General features: G+C 36.8%; 1 protein-coding gene across 1 annotated transcript in view; it reads left to right on the forward strand.

Moving 5' to 3' along the window:
- ATP1B3 (ATPase Na+/K+ transporting subunit beta 3) overlaps nt 1-15,315 on the forward strand; it is a 28,493-nt gene extending 13,178 nt beyond the window's left edge. Inside the window, exons 2-7 of the mRNA XM_044432681.1 lie at nt 931-1,059; nt 2,421-2,528; nt 7,691-7,875; nt 9,550-9,600; nt 13,218-13,304; nt 14,237-15,315. Of these exons, the coding sequence (XP_044288616.1) occupies nt 931-1,059; nt 2,421-2,528; nt 7,691-7,875; nt 9,550-9,600; nt 13,218-13,304; nt 14,237-14,407 (731 nt within the window). The 3' untranslated portion in view covers nt 14,408-15,315. The remainder of the gene's footprint in view (nt 1-930; nt 1,060-2,420; nt 2,529-7,690; nt 7,876-9,549; nt 9,601-13,217; nt 13,305-14,236) is intronic.
- The last annotated feature ends 433 nt before the right edge of the window (nt 15,316-15,748 follow it).

The raw sequence follows: 15,748 nt of genomic DNA on the forward strand, positions 1-15,748 counted from the left end.
GCAAGGAGATTTCATTTAATCCATCTGGGCCTAGCAGGTATACCTTGGCTATAAGATCACCTGGTCAGTAATATACAAAGTAAAGACCTTGTATGATATTTAAAAGGTCTTTAATTAGTAAACCTGTGGACATATTGCAAAATAAACGATCTCTTGCTCACTCTTCTAAATGACAGAACTTCAACAATTGAAGTATCAGGGGTGAGATTTGGAGAAACAATATCTTGCAACTTAGTTTTATTTCAGCATGGTGGGTGTCAGATTTAAACTGACTTTCTGACTTCCAAATAAAAACATTCATACTGTCATAAGCCAAGGTTGTTCCTTCGAGTAGTCAAAGCCACAGACAGTTTTTCTTGTAAATGTTCTTTATTGCTCCCAAGTACAAATCACCCAGAATGGATCTCTGAGCATGCAGAGATTCAGTGTTGAACCCAGTCCAGTGTTTATTTCTAGGGACTGTCCTTATGAACATGCCTGTACCACATCCCCTCAGGAGGAGCTTTCTGAAGGCAAGCACATCTTTCACACACTGCTCACTCAGTTGGGCACCCCACCTCTGCTGATGCCTTGCCATGGGGTCGAGAGCAGGGGACGGCCTGGCCTGTGTTTGAGAATTCCTCATCCTCAGAGACCCCTCCCACCAGCTGTACATTGTGATTGTTCCCAGAGATTGCTTGGCTTGGAGAAGTGCTTGACCTTGAGTTAATTACCTCTGCCTTCTCCATCTCAGAACCTTGATCTAGTCTAACCTCCCAATTTCACTGTAATCTATTTCACTTTCTGATTCTGAATAGTCTTAGATGCAGCCAGCAATCTGTGGGAATGACTACCCAATGCCTCCATCCTTCTCACTGCTGACACATATTAAAAATCATCTGTGGGTTTATCAGAAAGCATTTTGCTAACTTAAACGTTTATTTTTTACAGGTTTAATTCTTCTGTTTTATCTCATATTCTATGGCTTCTTAGCTGCACTCTTTACATTCACAATGTGGGTAATGCTTCAGACTTTGAGTAGTGATATACCCAAGTACCGTGACCGGATTTCTAGTCCAGGTAAGTGTGTACTCTTTTTATATGAAAGTATATTCTAGACTCAAACATAAATAGAAGGGTTTTCAATAAAAGTAGTTTTTTAGCCTTAAGTTAGCAGTATTTATCATTGTCATCATTGCACTTAGTTTCTAAATTCCTTTATGATGGTTATTCCTCGTTTTAAAACATCTTCATCTGCAACAAAGTGGGTGGCTAAACTGGTTAGACTTCCTGAAACTCTCTAAACCTCCTAAAACCTATGGGAATGGGGTGATATATAAAAAGTAAAATAAATATACAAACTGTCAAAACAGCTAAAGAAATACAGCAAACTAATAAACAGGCATTTTCTTATAGCAAAAGCACAAGTTAAATCTGCAGATGAAACACAGAGTATCTGATCAGTAAATAGGTCCTTTTATCCAAAAATCACAGTAATGGGGAAAGGAGTTTTTGGGTTTTTTTTTTTTTTTACCTGATTACAGTTGATTAGAAGATTGGGAATATTTCTGAGTCAAACCATAGTTGAAAGGTTCATGAATGTATTTTCCTCCTATTCTTGTTGTTATGTGCCATCAAGTCATCTCCAACTTATTACAACCCTATGAATGACTGAATTGCTTAGCTCTTCTAAATTCAAGGCTGTGGCTTCTTTTATGGAGTCAATCCATGTTTGGCCTTCCTTTTCTTCTTCTGTCTTCAACTTTCCCTAGCATGATTGGCTTCTTCAGGGAGTTTACCTTCTTATGATGTGCCCAAAGTATGACAGCCTCAGTTCTGTCATTTTTGCTTCTGAGGAACGTTTTGGCTTGATTTGATCTAGAACCCACTTCTTTGTCTTTCTACTGCTCCAGGGTACTTGCAAAGCTCTTCTCCAGCACTATGTTTTAGAGTTGTAGGGCTTAGTCTATCTAAATGTGTATAGGATTGTATGTTAAGTGAATTGTCGATAGGCTTTTAATGCTTAAAGTTGCCAAGTTCCCCAAAACATATTTCATTAGTTTTAATAATTTTACCCCTCTTAGTAGGACCTGGTAGTATTGATGTTCTGTAAATGGAGCAGGAAGACAATCTCTACTGAAGATCCACACTTATTAGTGGAATGTTCCTTGTATGAATTTGTTATCACAATGTAAACTGGAATCAAAACAGCTTTTTTCCTTCTAAATCATTTGAATGTCAATGATTTATAGTTGCTTAATTAATTAATTTATAGTTGCTTATGGACATTAATGTACAATACAGACAATTTTGTGTTGGTGATTTATGTGTTTATATAAGATCCTGATAAAGAGATCATTTCCAAATATTAATTTTACATCTTGGAAATCATTCTGCCAAAGGAATTTTACAGACTAACGGTTAGCTTTGGATTTTTATAGGGCTTATGATTTCACCAAAGCCAGATTCTGCACTGGAATTCTCACTAATTAGAAATGACTCAAGATCTTATAGACCCTATGTGGAAAATCTTCATAAATTTCTTGGAGGTATGTACAAATATTTTTATTTGTAAACAGCTTATTTAAACTACTGTCTAACAGTAAATACTGGTAGCTTTCCTATAAATGATGGAAGGTGCCTTTCCTTCTAAATTATTACAGTTTGACAAAGCTTAGCTATTTTCTGTGATGGTTAGGTAGCTTTCTTAAACATTCTGGGAGCTATTTCCATTCTGAACAGCAAGTCTTTTTCAAGCCAGTAAACATTCTCTGTGCATTTAGCAAAAACATGGTCAGAAATGTGTACACTCCGTGTTAAAAAAGAAGTAAATTCTTAGCCTAGACAGCCTCTATTCTGCACAAAGAATCTCACCCTGATGTTTCCTAGCTTTTACAAAAGCAGCTTCTGTTGGTGGCCAAGAATGCTTCTTGCTGCTTACATAGGTATGTTGACTGTGACCTTCCTTTGGGAATGGAGGTTGTGCAAGCATTATCCACACCTTTTTATAAGTGCAGAGGTTGACCACTGTGATGTAATCAGCATGGGACTATTCTTTAAAACAACGCAGATGCTGTAAGTAGTGGAGAATGCTGCTGCTACCAGTCTCTCTGAGATTGGAGGGGATGGGAACATATTCAGCACCAGGATTCTCTGGTATCATACAAGGTAATATGTCATTAGCTGGTGAGAAAAAGCTTTTGGCATTTATATGACTAATAGTGAAGAGTTTCATCCTTTATCCTGGCAACAGAGGATTGGGCTTGTCCCTGATATTGTGCTGTACTTTGGAGCTGCTTAGAACCAGTGAAAAGTCTCTTGAGTAAGGTAACTATTTAACTGAACAAAGAATGCCCATCAAATCCCAGCCATTAATGGCATGAACAAATCTGTGGTACTGTGACTTACTTGGCAAACTGTAGATTGACTGTACCTTGCAGTGGATTTTAAGCCATTGGGTATGGCCCTCTGTCTTAAATGTGTACAGTGTCTAGTACTATTACAGCGCAATCCTACTGTCACCAGACATTGTCCAGCTGGCCTTAGGAAAAGTTGAGGTCCTAGCTCCAATGTTGGTACACTTTCTGTCCACCCTCAGAGCCAACACGGTTCTTTCTATGCTGTCTGTGGAGCCAAAGTTGGAAGGCAGAGCATGCAGCTGGTGTGGTTTTCTACAGCTGGGAAATGACAGGGCAGAGCCGTTCATGCTGTAGCCTTTAAGCAGGCACCGTAGATTGCTTGGCAGTGCAATTGAATAACCAAGGGAAGTTAGACCAGGGTATAATTTGCTATTCATCTCTCACCTATAAGAAGAAACACATTCTCTAGCATTGTAGCTTTTCACATTAGAATAAAATGTGTTTTGCAAGAACATTTATAATCAGGTCTTGAGCCTGAGGCAAAACTAAAACTCTGCCCTCTTGAATCTAGCAATTGTAATGCTCATCTGTCAGTCACTGGGCACATTATTATGTGTCATTAACCCACCATAAGTCATGGTGGATCAGTTGTCATGCAGACAAGCCATGGTAAGTCCAACAGGCAATTGGGCTCACCTCCCTCCATTGATTTTTCCACTGACATCCCAGGAAAATCAGTGTAATGTAGTGGTTGAGAGTGTGGGACTGGGACTTAAAAGTGATTTTAATTATATGAAATATCACCACTATTTATTTTGATATTTTAAAAGGGACTTATGGGGCATGTTGATGAAAGTGAGTGAATTTGTCTTTTGTGTGGCAGGTGCTTCTTCGTATGTATGTTGTGCTGGTGCTTTACTTATGCAATGTACACTTGAATGCTTAATTCAGCCAATAACCTGTTTACACAAGACAGTACACTTCTGTGTACAACTCCTGTTGGGTGGATTATCAGTGCAATTTTATTCATATTTACTTTGAAATTTTAGTGGCTCTTACTTTGACATAACTATGCACACAGTTGCAGCGTTAATTTTGCAGGGCATGAGAGGGGAGTGAATGGATGGAAAGTGTTACAGGAGGGCAAGCTGTGGATTCTTATACATTCACCTCTTGAAATCTGACTGGGTCTCATTCATTCTGGGTGTGGTCCACTCCACATGGTTGGACACCCTCATACCTTGTATTATTTTACATGTTACAGGCCTGGAAAGGTGAGAGTAGACACAAAGGACAGTCAGAGGGCAAATAAAGGTGACAAAGAAGGTGAAAAAGAGAGAAGTTAACAGACAGAATAAGAGAGAGAGAAAGGCGAACAAAGGTGGCAGAAGCGATGACAGGATGACGGTGAGAGGAGAGATGAATAGAAGGTAAACGAGGAGATTAAAGAAAATAAGAGAAGATGCCTTGGGAAAGTGAAGGCAAACTAACATGGAAGAAAAGGAGAATGAATTTCAGTGAGACTTTAGAGAACACAAATGCCTTTTTGCCAAGAAAGTGCAAACAGGAATGTACTGCTAGCATGCCCTACATTTAAATTAAATACGGACTTACTTGTATTGAAAAAAAAAGTCTGCTGGTTTTAAAGTGTTTGTTTTGCATATCACAGCAACCCATAATTTATTTAAATTACAAGTAACTTATGAATGAGCTCAGTCAACCCCATAGAAGCAGGAGCAACTGGCCATGGTTTCTTTAGCATCATTTGCAAACTTGAACCTTGTCTTTTTCCCACAACAATCTCCGAGTGCTTTCTGTTTTGTAAGGGGAGGGACAAGCCAGAGTTCCTGTTTGCATGTAATGTTAAATTAAGGAAAAAGTCCATTGGTTACTAAGTTTTTCTAGCTTGTAGCTTTAACAATATGGTAGGTTCTTGTAACATGCAAATCAGGCTAATGAAACATATATTGAGATATATAGAAACAAAAGTTGGGAACTATCAAAGCTGCTCAGATACTTCAGATATAAAAACAAGCCATTGAAAGTAAGTTTGAGAAAAGCAAAAGTCCGATAAATTCTACAATTTTAGTAGTAAGTGGTCTAAAATCCTCAGTTCTTGTATTAGAGTGCAATGGGGAAGCCTCTACACAATTGGAGAGGGTTTTTGATATGTAAAGAAATACCTGGTCCAGCAGCGGCCTCAAACCTGAAATTATACTCTTTATTAGGTACTACAGTTGAATAATTAATGATATTTCTGGTTATTTAAGAATACAGGTTGTTCACTATATTAAAACAAGTTGGCATTTTGCAAGATAAACTAACAAGTGTATGTTCTTGCATATATGAAGTATGCTTTGAAAAGAATAACTTGAAGAGATCATTCAGCAAAGAGCTGCCAACAGATGACATTTTGAAAGCTCTGAATGGCTTCATACTAAAAAAATGGATTGATTCAGATGGTTGAAAGTTGTTCCACATGCAACATGGATTATCTGCTTCTTACACAGTTAAGAAGTATTTACCAAGCTCATGAAAGAGGTATTAGCAAAATGTGTAAAAAATGCAAATCTCAAAACTAGTGTTCTTAATTTGAGGTGGTTTGAGGCTCTCTGCCCGGAGTGGTTCGGGAACATGCAAACATATCTCTTGCGCCACACCAAAGTGAGATGGCTGTAACGAGGAAAGGCACTCACAAGGCTGTCTGAATGGAATTATGAAGTTCTGGAAAAGTATATCATCCACTCACACTTTAAAATTTACTCTGGCTTTTGAAATTGGCGTATCTTGCAGGTGTAAGAACATAAGAAAAGCCATGCTGGATCAGACCAGTGGTCCATCTAGTCTAGCACTCTGTTCCCTGGCAAACCAGCTTCCCATAGGATCCAAGCAGGATGAGGGGATACCTCCTCCCCAAGCTCCTCAGCAACTATTGTATGCAGGCATATTGCCCCGGCACTTGAGATAGCACGGCCATTAACATTAGTAGCCATTGATAGTCTTCTCCACCATGGATTTGTCCAGTCCTCTTTTAAAGCTGTCCAAACTGGTGGTCATTAGTACTTCCTGTGGCAGTGAATTCCGTAGTTTAACTACGCCCTGTGTCAAGAAATACTTCCTTTTATCTGTTCTGAATCTCCCACCAATCAGCTTCATGGAATGACCCCCAGTATCAGTATTATGGCGCAGGCAGAAAAGTTTCCATCTTCACTTTCTTCATAGCATGCGTACTTTTGAATGTGTTTAGCTGTTTGAATGAACTGCTTATTTCCACCTAGAGGAGAAATTCCTTTTTTTGTTATGCAAAGAAAGGAAGCATTCAAAGATATGCCAAAACTATTTTTTGTTGAATCAAAGCGATGTAATGCAACATATGGAACAATTAGTTGAGCAGGTTGCTGCCTGTTGCCCCCTAAAAGATTGTGTGAGGGTTAGGTATACAGTGGCCATTCTGTGTTGACATTTAGTACAAGTTGAAGAAAATTCCTTGAATTTTTTGTGACTTACAGTTCATGATCCAATATCAGCCTCAGCCTTTACTGAAGTTTTGGTATCAATAATGAAGAGCCAGTGCTGTTGCTGTTTGGTGAGACTTACTTTTGTGAACATGGCTCTTTGCTAATAATGGCTCTCAAAACACAAGGCAGAAGCAGACTAATAACTGGAAATTTTCCTAGGATATAATTAATTAAAGGAACCCAGAAACTTTGAATATACTCCAGGAAAACTCATTGGAATCAAATACTGCAAAAAAGGCTCAAGTGTCCTACTAAAAATGAACTACTAGTTTTTGTTACTCAACAGAAACTTAATCAAGTAGTGTCATAAAGCATGTGTTACACAGTGATTGGAACATAACACAAATTAAAACATGTTAATTCAGTAGTAGACTTTATTGTAGTTTTAGAAAGAACTAATAAACAGTATGTAGCAAGTAGCATCTGTTGCTGTTTGGTGCCAGCTACTTTTTAGCTAGTCTTTGACCAAAGAGAGCCTTGAAATGAACAGGAGGTGAGCTTTCACTCCTTCATTTCACACCTGGCTGCATGGGCTTTTGGGGCAGAGTGCCATGTATAGGGTGTGGTTCTAGTTACTGGTAATTTGAAGGCCATAGGACAGATGTTTGTGCTACTAACGGATACAATTGTCCCAATCTCTAATTTCCAGTAGTAAATGCCTTTCAGAGCATTTGTTTTGCCCCACTTATTTCATTTCTTCATTTAACAGTGGGGAAGAGATGTTTGGAAATAAACATCGACATTGAAGAATGCGTGTTATGTAACTAATTTTAAAGTAAGAAGAATTTCATATTTATTGAACTATTATTTAATGTGATGTATTGCTTTTCCTAGCATATGATGATTCAAAGCAATCCAGGAACATTCGGTGCATTCCAGGACAGCTCTTTGATCAAAATTCTGTTAACAAGTCAGCGTGCCAATTTAGTCGCAGTAAACTGGGACCATGCTCTGGACTACAGGATGAAAATTTTGGTTATGCCAATGGAACACCATGTGTTATTATAAAAATGAATAGAGTAAGTGAAGTTACTCTTCCTTGTTATCTAAGTCACCCAGATCTTGCTGTCAACTTTTTTCAAACCTTGCAATTTGTGATCAGTCAACAATTATTAAGCAATCTACTGTGTGCTGCCAAGCAAACAAATTCTGTATGAGCAAGATTCTCTTTGATTTCTACATTAGGGTGCTTCAGAGGTGTAGCGGAAAGTATATGTAGAGCTGTGCACATACTTAAAATTAGTTTAAAGCTATTGCATGCTCACTTCAGAGGTTCTCATTTAGACTAATTGTATTAAAAGTGTGTAATACTAGTTGTGTAAAATAGTAGTTTGGCTAAATTCCATTATTACTACTATCAAGAGCAAGGGGCAGTATGTGACATACAAGAAATTATCTACCAATTGACCAAAACTGTTCTTCACAGAGCTATGCAGTACAGGGTTAATGTACCTTTCTGCAAAGAAAGATAAGGTCGGTAATTGGTCTTGAAAACTCTGCTGCAAACTTAATTGAAGTTGAATATTTTCTTTTTGGACAGTTGATTGCATGTTATGTGACATGTTGCTTGCATATGCCATCTGGATTCAGCTACTAGTGTTACATGCCTAATTTGAAGTAATGAATTTCTGCTGCTCAAAATGCCATGTGGAGGGGCATCACTCTTTAGTACTGCTGAGACTGTAGTTTAAAGCAAGATCATATTGAAACCCCTAAACCTGCAGACTGCTTGCTAATCATTTCTCTTCTTTACTGAGAAATCTTTTCGGTCTTGCACCCAGTGCAAAGGTACCACAGCTAATAAGCAAAGTACAAATTCACTGCATATCTTGCCAAACTATTATGACTGAGCTGGTTACCTTAATGAGACTGTAGCAGAATCCAGTCCAGAGTTTCTTGCCAAATCTCATTGGCAGAGTTGCCAGGGAATTGGGTGAAGGGCTGTGTACATGAGTGCAACATAACAAAGCTGCTTATTTTCAATAGGTGCATTAGTAGACAATACGTATGATTTTGCACATTGTGGTGCTAACAGACCAGCTGAATATAAGCTTTAGCATGAGTAGACCTGCAAAGCTGTCCTTCATTACCTTTCTCTCAAATCTTAATATATGTGCTCCTAAGTTGGGAATGTAGTTTTTGTATACAGGCAGTCCCTGAGTTATGAAGTCCAAGTTGGGAGCAACCTGGACTTAGGAACAAACTGCCCTAAAGCCTATTAATTAAAAAAAAATACTGCAGAAAACCGTCATCAGCATAGAGACAGAGGAGGCGAAAGGTTAGATATGGAGGCCTCCAAAGTATGTTTTCCTGTCTCACCCATCCTGAGAGGGAAATCTCTCCAGCATTCCCTGGCTGGAAAGAGGAGGCACTGGTGACTTGGGGGCAGGGAGAGATATTCATGGTTTTTCCATTTTCATGGGAGTACTGTGCCCCTAACCCCCGCAAATATAGAGGGTCACCTATACATCATCCTGCTTACATACAAATTTGACTTAAAGACAAATTTCCATTTTCTCAGCAGAATTTGTTACTAACCTGGGAACTGCCTGTAAATGAAAAGTTTCTCATAGAAAAGATATATGAGATAAGCAAAACATATGTTGCCCTGCTAGAATATTTCACTGTGCAATTTTTCTTATAAAAGTCACTCAGAAAAGTGATTCTTATAGATATTATCCTCTTTATTTCAGATAATTGGATTAAAGCCTAATGGGAAGCCCTTTATAGATTGTAAACCCAAGGTGAGCATTTTAAAATAATAATGTGCATATTTTCATGTTCTTAAAAGTGAGGGGAAAGTAGGAATAAAAAGTAGCAATATAAAATAATAAAACTTGCTAACATTATTATTGCTCAGTTTGTCCCTTTTTTAAAAAAATCTAGTTATTTCCTTTTTAACCTTTGAATGAGTTTATCAGCTTTAAAATTTTGTGTTTTTAGCCTTTACTTAGAATACTTACTATGTTTTTCATATTTGCTTTCTTTTTCTTTTGTTCCATTTCATAACCAACATTTTATTTTTCTCTCCATGCTGCAAATGTACCTTACACAATATAATTTTGATGGGTAAGAAAATAAGCACTGAAAGAGAGTTTAAAAACTAGTGTTTGTACTGTGAAATTGTTTGGTTGTAAGCACATTCCATTATCTCTAAAATATATGTGTTTATTATAAATGTCATATAGCTTTCAAATATTGCCCCTCATGCAGATTATCTTAGTTTGTATGTGTGCAGACACAAACTGACAAGAAAGACAGGTGTATCAGCTCTTTTGACTTGAATGAACTTGGTTTTCAGAAGCACATGCTACCCTCCCATCCCTCAGTGACAAATTCCCCTTCACCATACCTGATTTCACCATTGTGCGCTGTTGCCAAGTCTACTTAAGATAAAAGCAGATACACTGATCTTGGAAACTCCAGTTAAAGCTGGATTCTCAAAGTCAGTTTAGATATGAACCCACTTTCATTTTAAACTTTATCTATTGCTTATGTAATACATATGTGTACTACTGAAATATATGAGACATGCAATACCTTAACTAGCTAGAGGGAAATGAAAGGAGGGTACATGTGATGTCCCATTCTCATTCAGCAAGTCTGAACCTTATGGCTGCTATGTCATAGAATGTTTTTAACAATATGTAAAAAAGAGATGTGTATATAAATTCTGCTACAGATATATAAGGTATCCAGATGGAAATGTAACATTTCTTGCATAAATGGTAGAACATAATGTGCATATCCCTATCTACACATTGTTATTGAAGTATTGACAGTGATGTGGTTTGCATACAAAGTTAATCATTGGTTTATTCAACACATGGGTTGTTGAATTCTGAGTTAAGTGTGAATCCAGACATGCTGACAAACCAGGATATGTTAACCATGGGCAATTCAGAAAAAGAAGTCATGGTTTGTGTTTGGTTATGAACTCTGGTTTGTTTGAAAGCTGAATTGTTGGTGACATGTCAATCCAGAGCTATGGGTTGTTCATGGGTTACTTTTCTGGGCTATACAGGTGGCCAGCAAGGGTAGTAAAGAATACCTCTCCCCCCCAGCAAAATTTCAGAAACAGGGAGTGAGTGGGTTAAACAGTAAAGAGTAGAAAGGACAGAGCATAAGCAGTTGAGAAAATAAACAATGGTTTGTTCAGTTGTCTGTCGGACAAATCCTGGGAAAGACCACAAACCATGGGTTATCCATTAAGAATCTTTACAGCATTCTAGCCACTGAATCTTTCCTGTTCTACAGTTGCATTTTCTTTGTAAATGTTGTGTCAGCTTTCCTCTTTCCAAATGCTTATCTTCAGTTCCTGTGATCTACCATATTTATATCATGCACTAGACTTTCTGAAGATGGTTTTCCAAAGTCTTGTTTGCTGTTTTTCTAAGTCTTTGCTGTAGGCATATTGCTTACAATTAACTGGATTGTCATAGATTTTTAAAATCTGTTTTTCCTCCGTACATACTTTCTTATAACTTCTAGAGAAATTCTCTGTGGTATAAACAGCTTCACTTCCATTAATTCTTCAGTGAGCTTCATTTCACCCTTCTAATAACTTTTTACTTTCTTGAAAGATGTGTAGAAAGTTTGACATTTACATCTGATACTTCAAACATTTGCTGTTGACAGTTCTGTGACATCTTAATCCTCAAAATTTTTAAATGATCTTTTGAAGTTTCCTACATTTTACTTAGTTTCTTCTTGGGTCTTGTTCTGCAAACTGCTGTCAAAATTGTTGCTTGGTAATATCTTGTAATGCTAGACCTTGCTTCAGTGATCTGTTGCAACATTCTCATATGGAATCTTATTTTCTTATTTTCCATATATAAAATTGTTGGAATAACATTAGTTTTTGCTGTATGTGTTGTAGTGACTAGGAAAAACCCTTAGAAGTTTTGGCAGTACCTTGATTCTAATGACCAGTTCTTACAGCCTTATTTATTAATGGTTGTTTACATGAGAATTATACTCAGAGTATTTTTCTTTTCATTTAGCTTTCACTACACTTGTAGCTTCTCCAGAAACTACATTATCTCCTAATAGTGTATAGACTTGTTGAAACAATAACTAATTTTGTCAGTGTTTTCATTGGAAGTCTTAATATTTGCTTTTTATTAAAATATGTGCAACACTAATTATACACTTAGAAAAGCCCCCCTTGATTCCATATTTCTTTTCTCATTTTTACCAGTGATTCAAAGGCCATTAACTTAGCTGAAGCTAATTGCTACGTTAGATTAATTCAGGTTGACAAATTTTGCCCAAATCCAAATATTTTATAACTTTTTAAAAGAAAGGATATTCTATCCTATCATATGCCTTTCTGGCTTCCATAAAAAGTATGGTAAGTTACCTTAGTACTTTTAAGAGACCAAACCCCACACAGCCAATTCCTGATTCACCTGCCATCTCCCTAGGTATGTACTACCTCATGTCTCATCCCAGCTGCAGGCAGTTAAGCACAATTTGGCACCTTAGCAATCTGGCAAGACCTCAGCAGTCTTTCACTGCCTTGTTCACCGTTACTGTGGCTGAGGTCAGTGATTTTAGAGTAATTCTTCATTGAAGGATGACTTGTACAAGCTTAAGAACCTCCTCTGCTGCATCTGCCTTTTTATTAAATTGCATGCTCCTGCTTCCACAGACATTTAAATTCTGGTGCTTCAAGAGACTCTCAGCTTTGTTAGGAGGTTGTGCAGATGAGCAAGCTTTCTTTCCCCACCCCCACTGAATGTAACATGAATAACAACAAAATCAACTGTGATAACTAGATTTGGGTTACAGAGAGAGAGTCGTAATTAGCATCTTATGTGTGCCTTTTACTGCACAGCAAAGAGTTATTCGCACGGGACTCAATCCTGAAAGTTGACTTGCAAATAAAAGCCCTTTTTCCCCCTCTTACAAATATCCATTACTACATTGGTGGTTACTGTTCAAGCACACTTAAAATGAGAAGTCCATTGAGAAATGGAAATAGAGCTAGAGGCAGAATTCACATTAAAGATCACCAGAGAACACTCCAAACTTACTATTACAAAATGCAATTGCAATTTTGAAAATAATTATTTTCTAACTTATTTTTGCTTTAAAGTTTAATGCTGTCAAAATAAGGCCTGCCTTTTTTATATAACCATGAATGATAAATAGGACTTATTTTTATATGAGAAGTATAGGTCTTTACTGAAGTACTGTTAAGTCAATGAGAAAATTGGTTTCTTGTACTTGGAAAGAATTGTTGCTGTGTAGATCTCAGTTTTTGGGACCCTATGTTAAATTCCTTTGTCCTATTTTAAAAATAAGTTAGTTTTACCTGTATTTTTATTTATTTGATTTATTTATATCCCATCTTTAGGAAGATGGCAAGGCTACAATACAGTATTTTCCTGATGGGGGAGAAATTGATTTGATGTATTTCCCATACTATGGGAAACGCTTACATGTGAGTATAGCTTGCTTTTATTTGTGGCAAATTGGTTTTTATTCATTTTCAGAAAATAAAATAGATTCACTGACTACCAGAATGCAGTTAGTTTGACCCTCAACTGAATACGGCTGTGTTTTATCCACCAGTCACTTCAACTTTGTTTAAAACAAACAAAAACCCTCTTACTGATAATTTCTGTGCTTGCTGAAATGTGTTAAAATTAGCAGTAGTAGATGGCAGCTATCATTCAGCTATCATTCATTTATCTCCAGGGCTTCTGATGTATCAATGATAATTTCTTAAATAGTGAGTTGATGCTGGTTTTTCTCTACAATCACAGGGTTGTTTGTCCCTAACCCAAAAAATTAAAAAATAGATACTTAATTTTTTTATACAGCATTGCAGGCGCCGTGTGTACCAGTGGTTTGCAGGTTAGTTCAGATTTTGCAAATAATAGCAAAAATCTGGAATAATTTTGGAATACAATCATACCTTTATTTCTTTTAAGTCTTTGAACAAGTCTGTTGAAACATTATAGCAGTTGTCAAAAATGGTGAAGGGGTAAGTCAGTAGAAAAGGAATATATCACTTAGGATACAATCCTGTGCTTACTTACCTGTGAGTAACCCTTATTGAACTCAGTGGGGATTACTTCAGAGTAGTCCTGCATAGGACTGCAGTATTAATTCCAGTAGTTTCTGTCACAGTGAATAGCTGATGAGTGCAATTTTAAGCGTACATCTTCTGATTAAACAAGCATAAAATGGGCTGCAGTCCATTACAGGTGCTGCCTTATTCCGGTATTTTCTAATGCAAACAAGTATTAAGCCTAATTAAGACATAATGGAGATGCTGAGTATGCTCATTTAAACTTGCATATCATTTGTTTTTAATAGTCTTAATAAACCTACTTTTGTTTTTTAACTTGCTTCTTTCTCTTTAACCAGCCTGACTACTTACAGCCTTTAGTGGCAGTTCAATTAATATTTAATACAACCAGTACCAAAGAAGATGTAACAGTTGAATGCAAGATCATGGGAGCAAGCAATTTAAAAAATGAAGATGAACGTGACAAGTTTCTGGGACGTGTTTCCTTCAAATTCCAGATATCTAAATAGAAGTCATCAAAATCTTCACAAAGTAAACTTTGTGTTCTTTTTTTTTAATCAGCGGGACCTGCCATTCTGGGAGATGAGACCACCTTTGAGAAGCTTGGGGTGGAACATGGCATTCAGGGTAGCATAATAATGTGCTTCCAAATAATGTTTTAAAACCCTCACAAAGTTAACTGCCCATCATGCTTTTGCCTACCATGTTGGACCAGTGTACAGACATAGTCATTTTAGGGACCTGTAAATAGTTTCCAAACATGTAATCATGGTGAACTTTGTCCTGTTCCAAAATGTGGGCTTTTCCCCCAAGTGAGTGTCTCAAATGTGCCGTGCTATGCTATGTAAATATTGTATTGGTTTAACACTGGTTTAACTGTCATATCAATACCGACAAAGACAAGTGAGAATTTCAATCTACCCAATGCAACATAGTGAGTTGTATTTGTGCAGGGATGCCTTAAGACCTGTAGTGGGTAGCAGATAGAGATTTAAGTGGATTTTAAATGTTAGTATTGATTTTTGACATTATTTAAATATTGAACTAGTCTGTCGTGCTTGTCATTGTGCAGGAATTGTGTGTATGTGTAATATTTGGTCTAGATTTGATATTTTAGTTGAGAAATTGATGTCATACTGTTAATTGCTTGCTGTTTTGTGAAGCACAGAAAACCAATACAATGTCACTTTTAAAACTTTTTAGTTAAAAACTATAAGTATGAAACAGCTTCTTTACAATGTCTATGGTTTAGATACCTGATAACAACTGTATACAAAGCTGCTTGAAAGACCAGACCTCACTATGTGGGAGTAGACTTATACTTTCCAATAATAAAAAAATCCCTGAATGGAGAAACATCTATTAAAATTTTAAAGTTAAGTAAGGACTGTCTTGATTAAACATTCCTTTATTTGTATACTTTTCACATGAGTTTTGTTCTATTTGATTAGCATGTGAAATTGTGTTTCAGTGTCCATTAGTCACATGCATCTATTTAACACCTTTTGCTTATCAAGAGGCAGTACAGAAACCTCTTTTCACTTTAGCTGAGCTATTGATATATTCCTTTAACAACAAAGTGATTCAACATGTGCATTAATACATAAAACTAAACTTTCATATTGTAAATTATATTCCAATAGTTTAAAAAAACCCATAACCAGTTAAATGACCACAGTAAGAACCAAGCCAAGAAATTAATCAAAGGTCAATCTGAGAAGAAAGATCTTCATTTGTGTCAAAATAACATTCAAATTGAACAAGCCAGCTTGAGAAGGAAATTGCAATATTTTTGTTGTGTAATCCTGGAAATACTGTTCCTTGGCTATTAGGCAGCTGCATCAGGCTAT

The sequence above is a fragment of the Varanus komodoensis genome, unplaced genomic scaffold, assembly GCF_004798865.1.
Source record: "Varanus komodoensis strain SLA01 unplaced genomic scaffold, ASM479886v1 scaffold25, whole genome shotgun sequence".
In the NCBI taxonomy this organism is placed as follows: domain Eukaryota; kingdom Metazoa; phylum Chordata; class Lepidosauria; order Squamata; family Varanidae; genus Varanus; species Varanus komodoensis.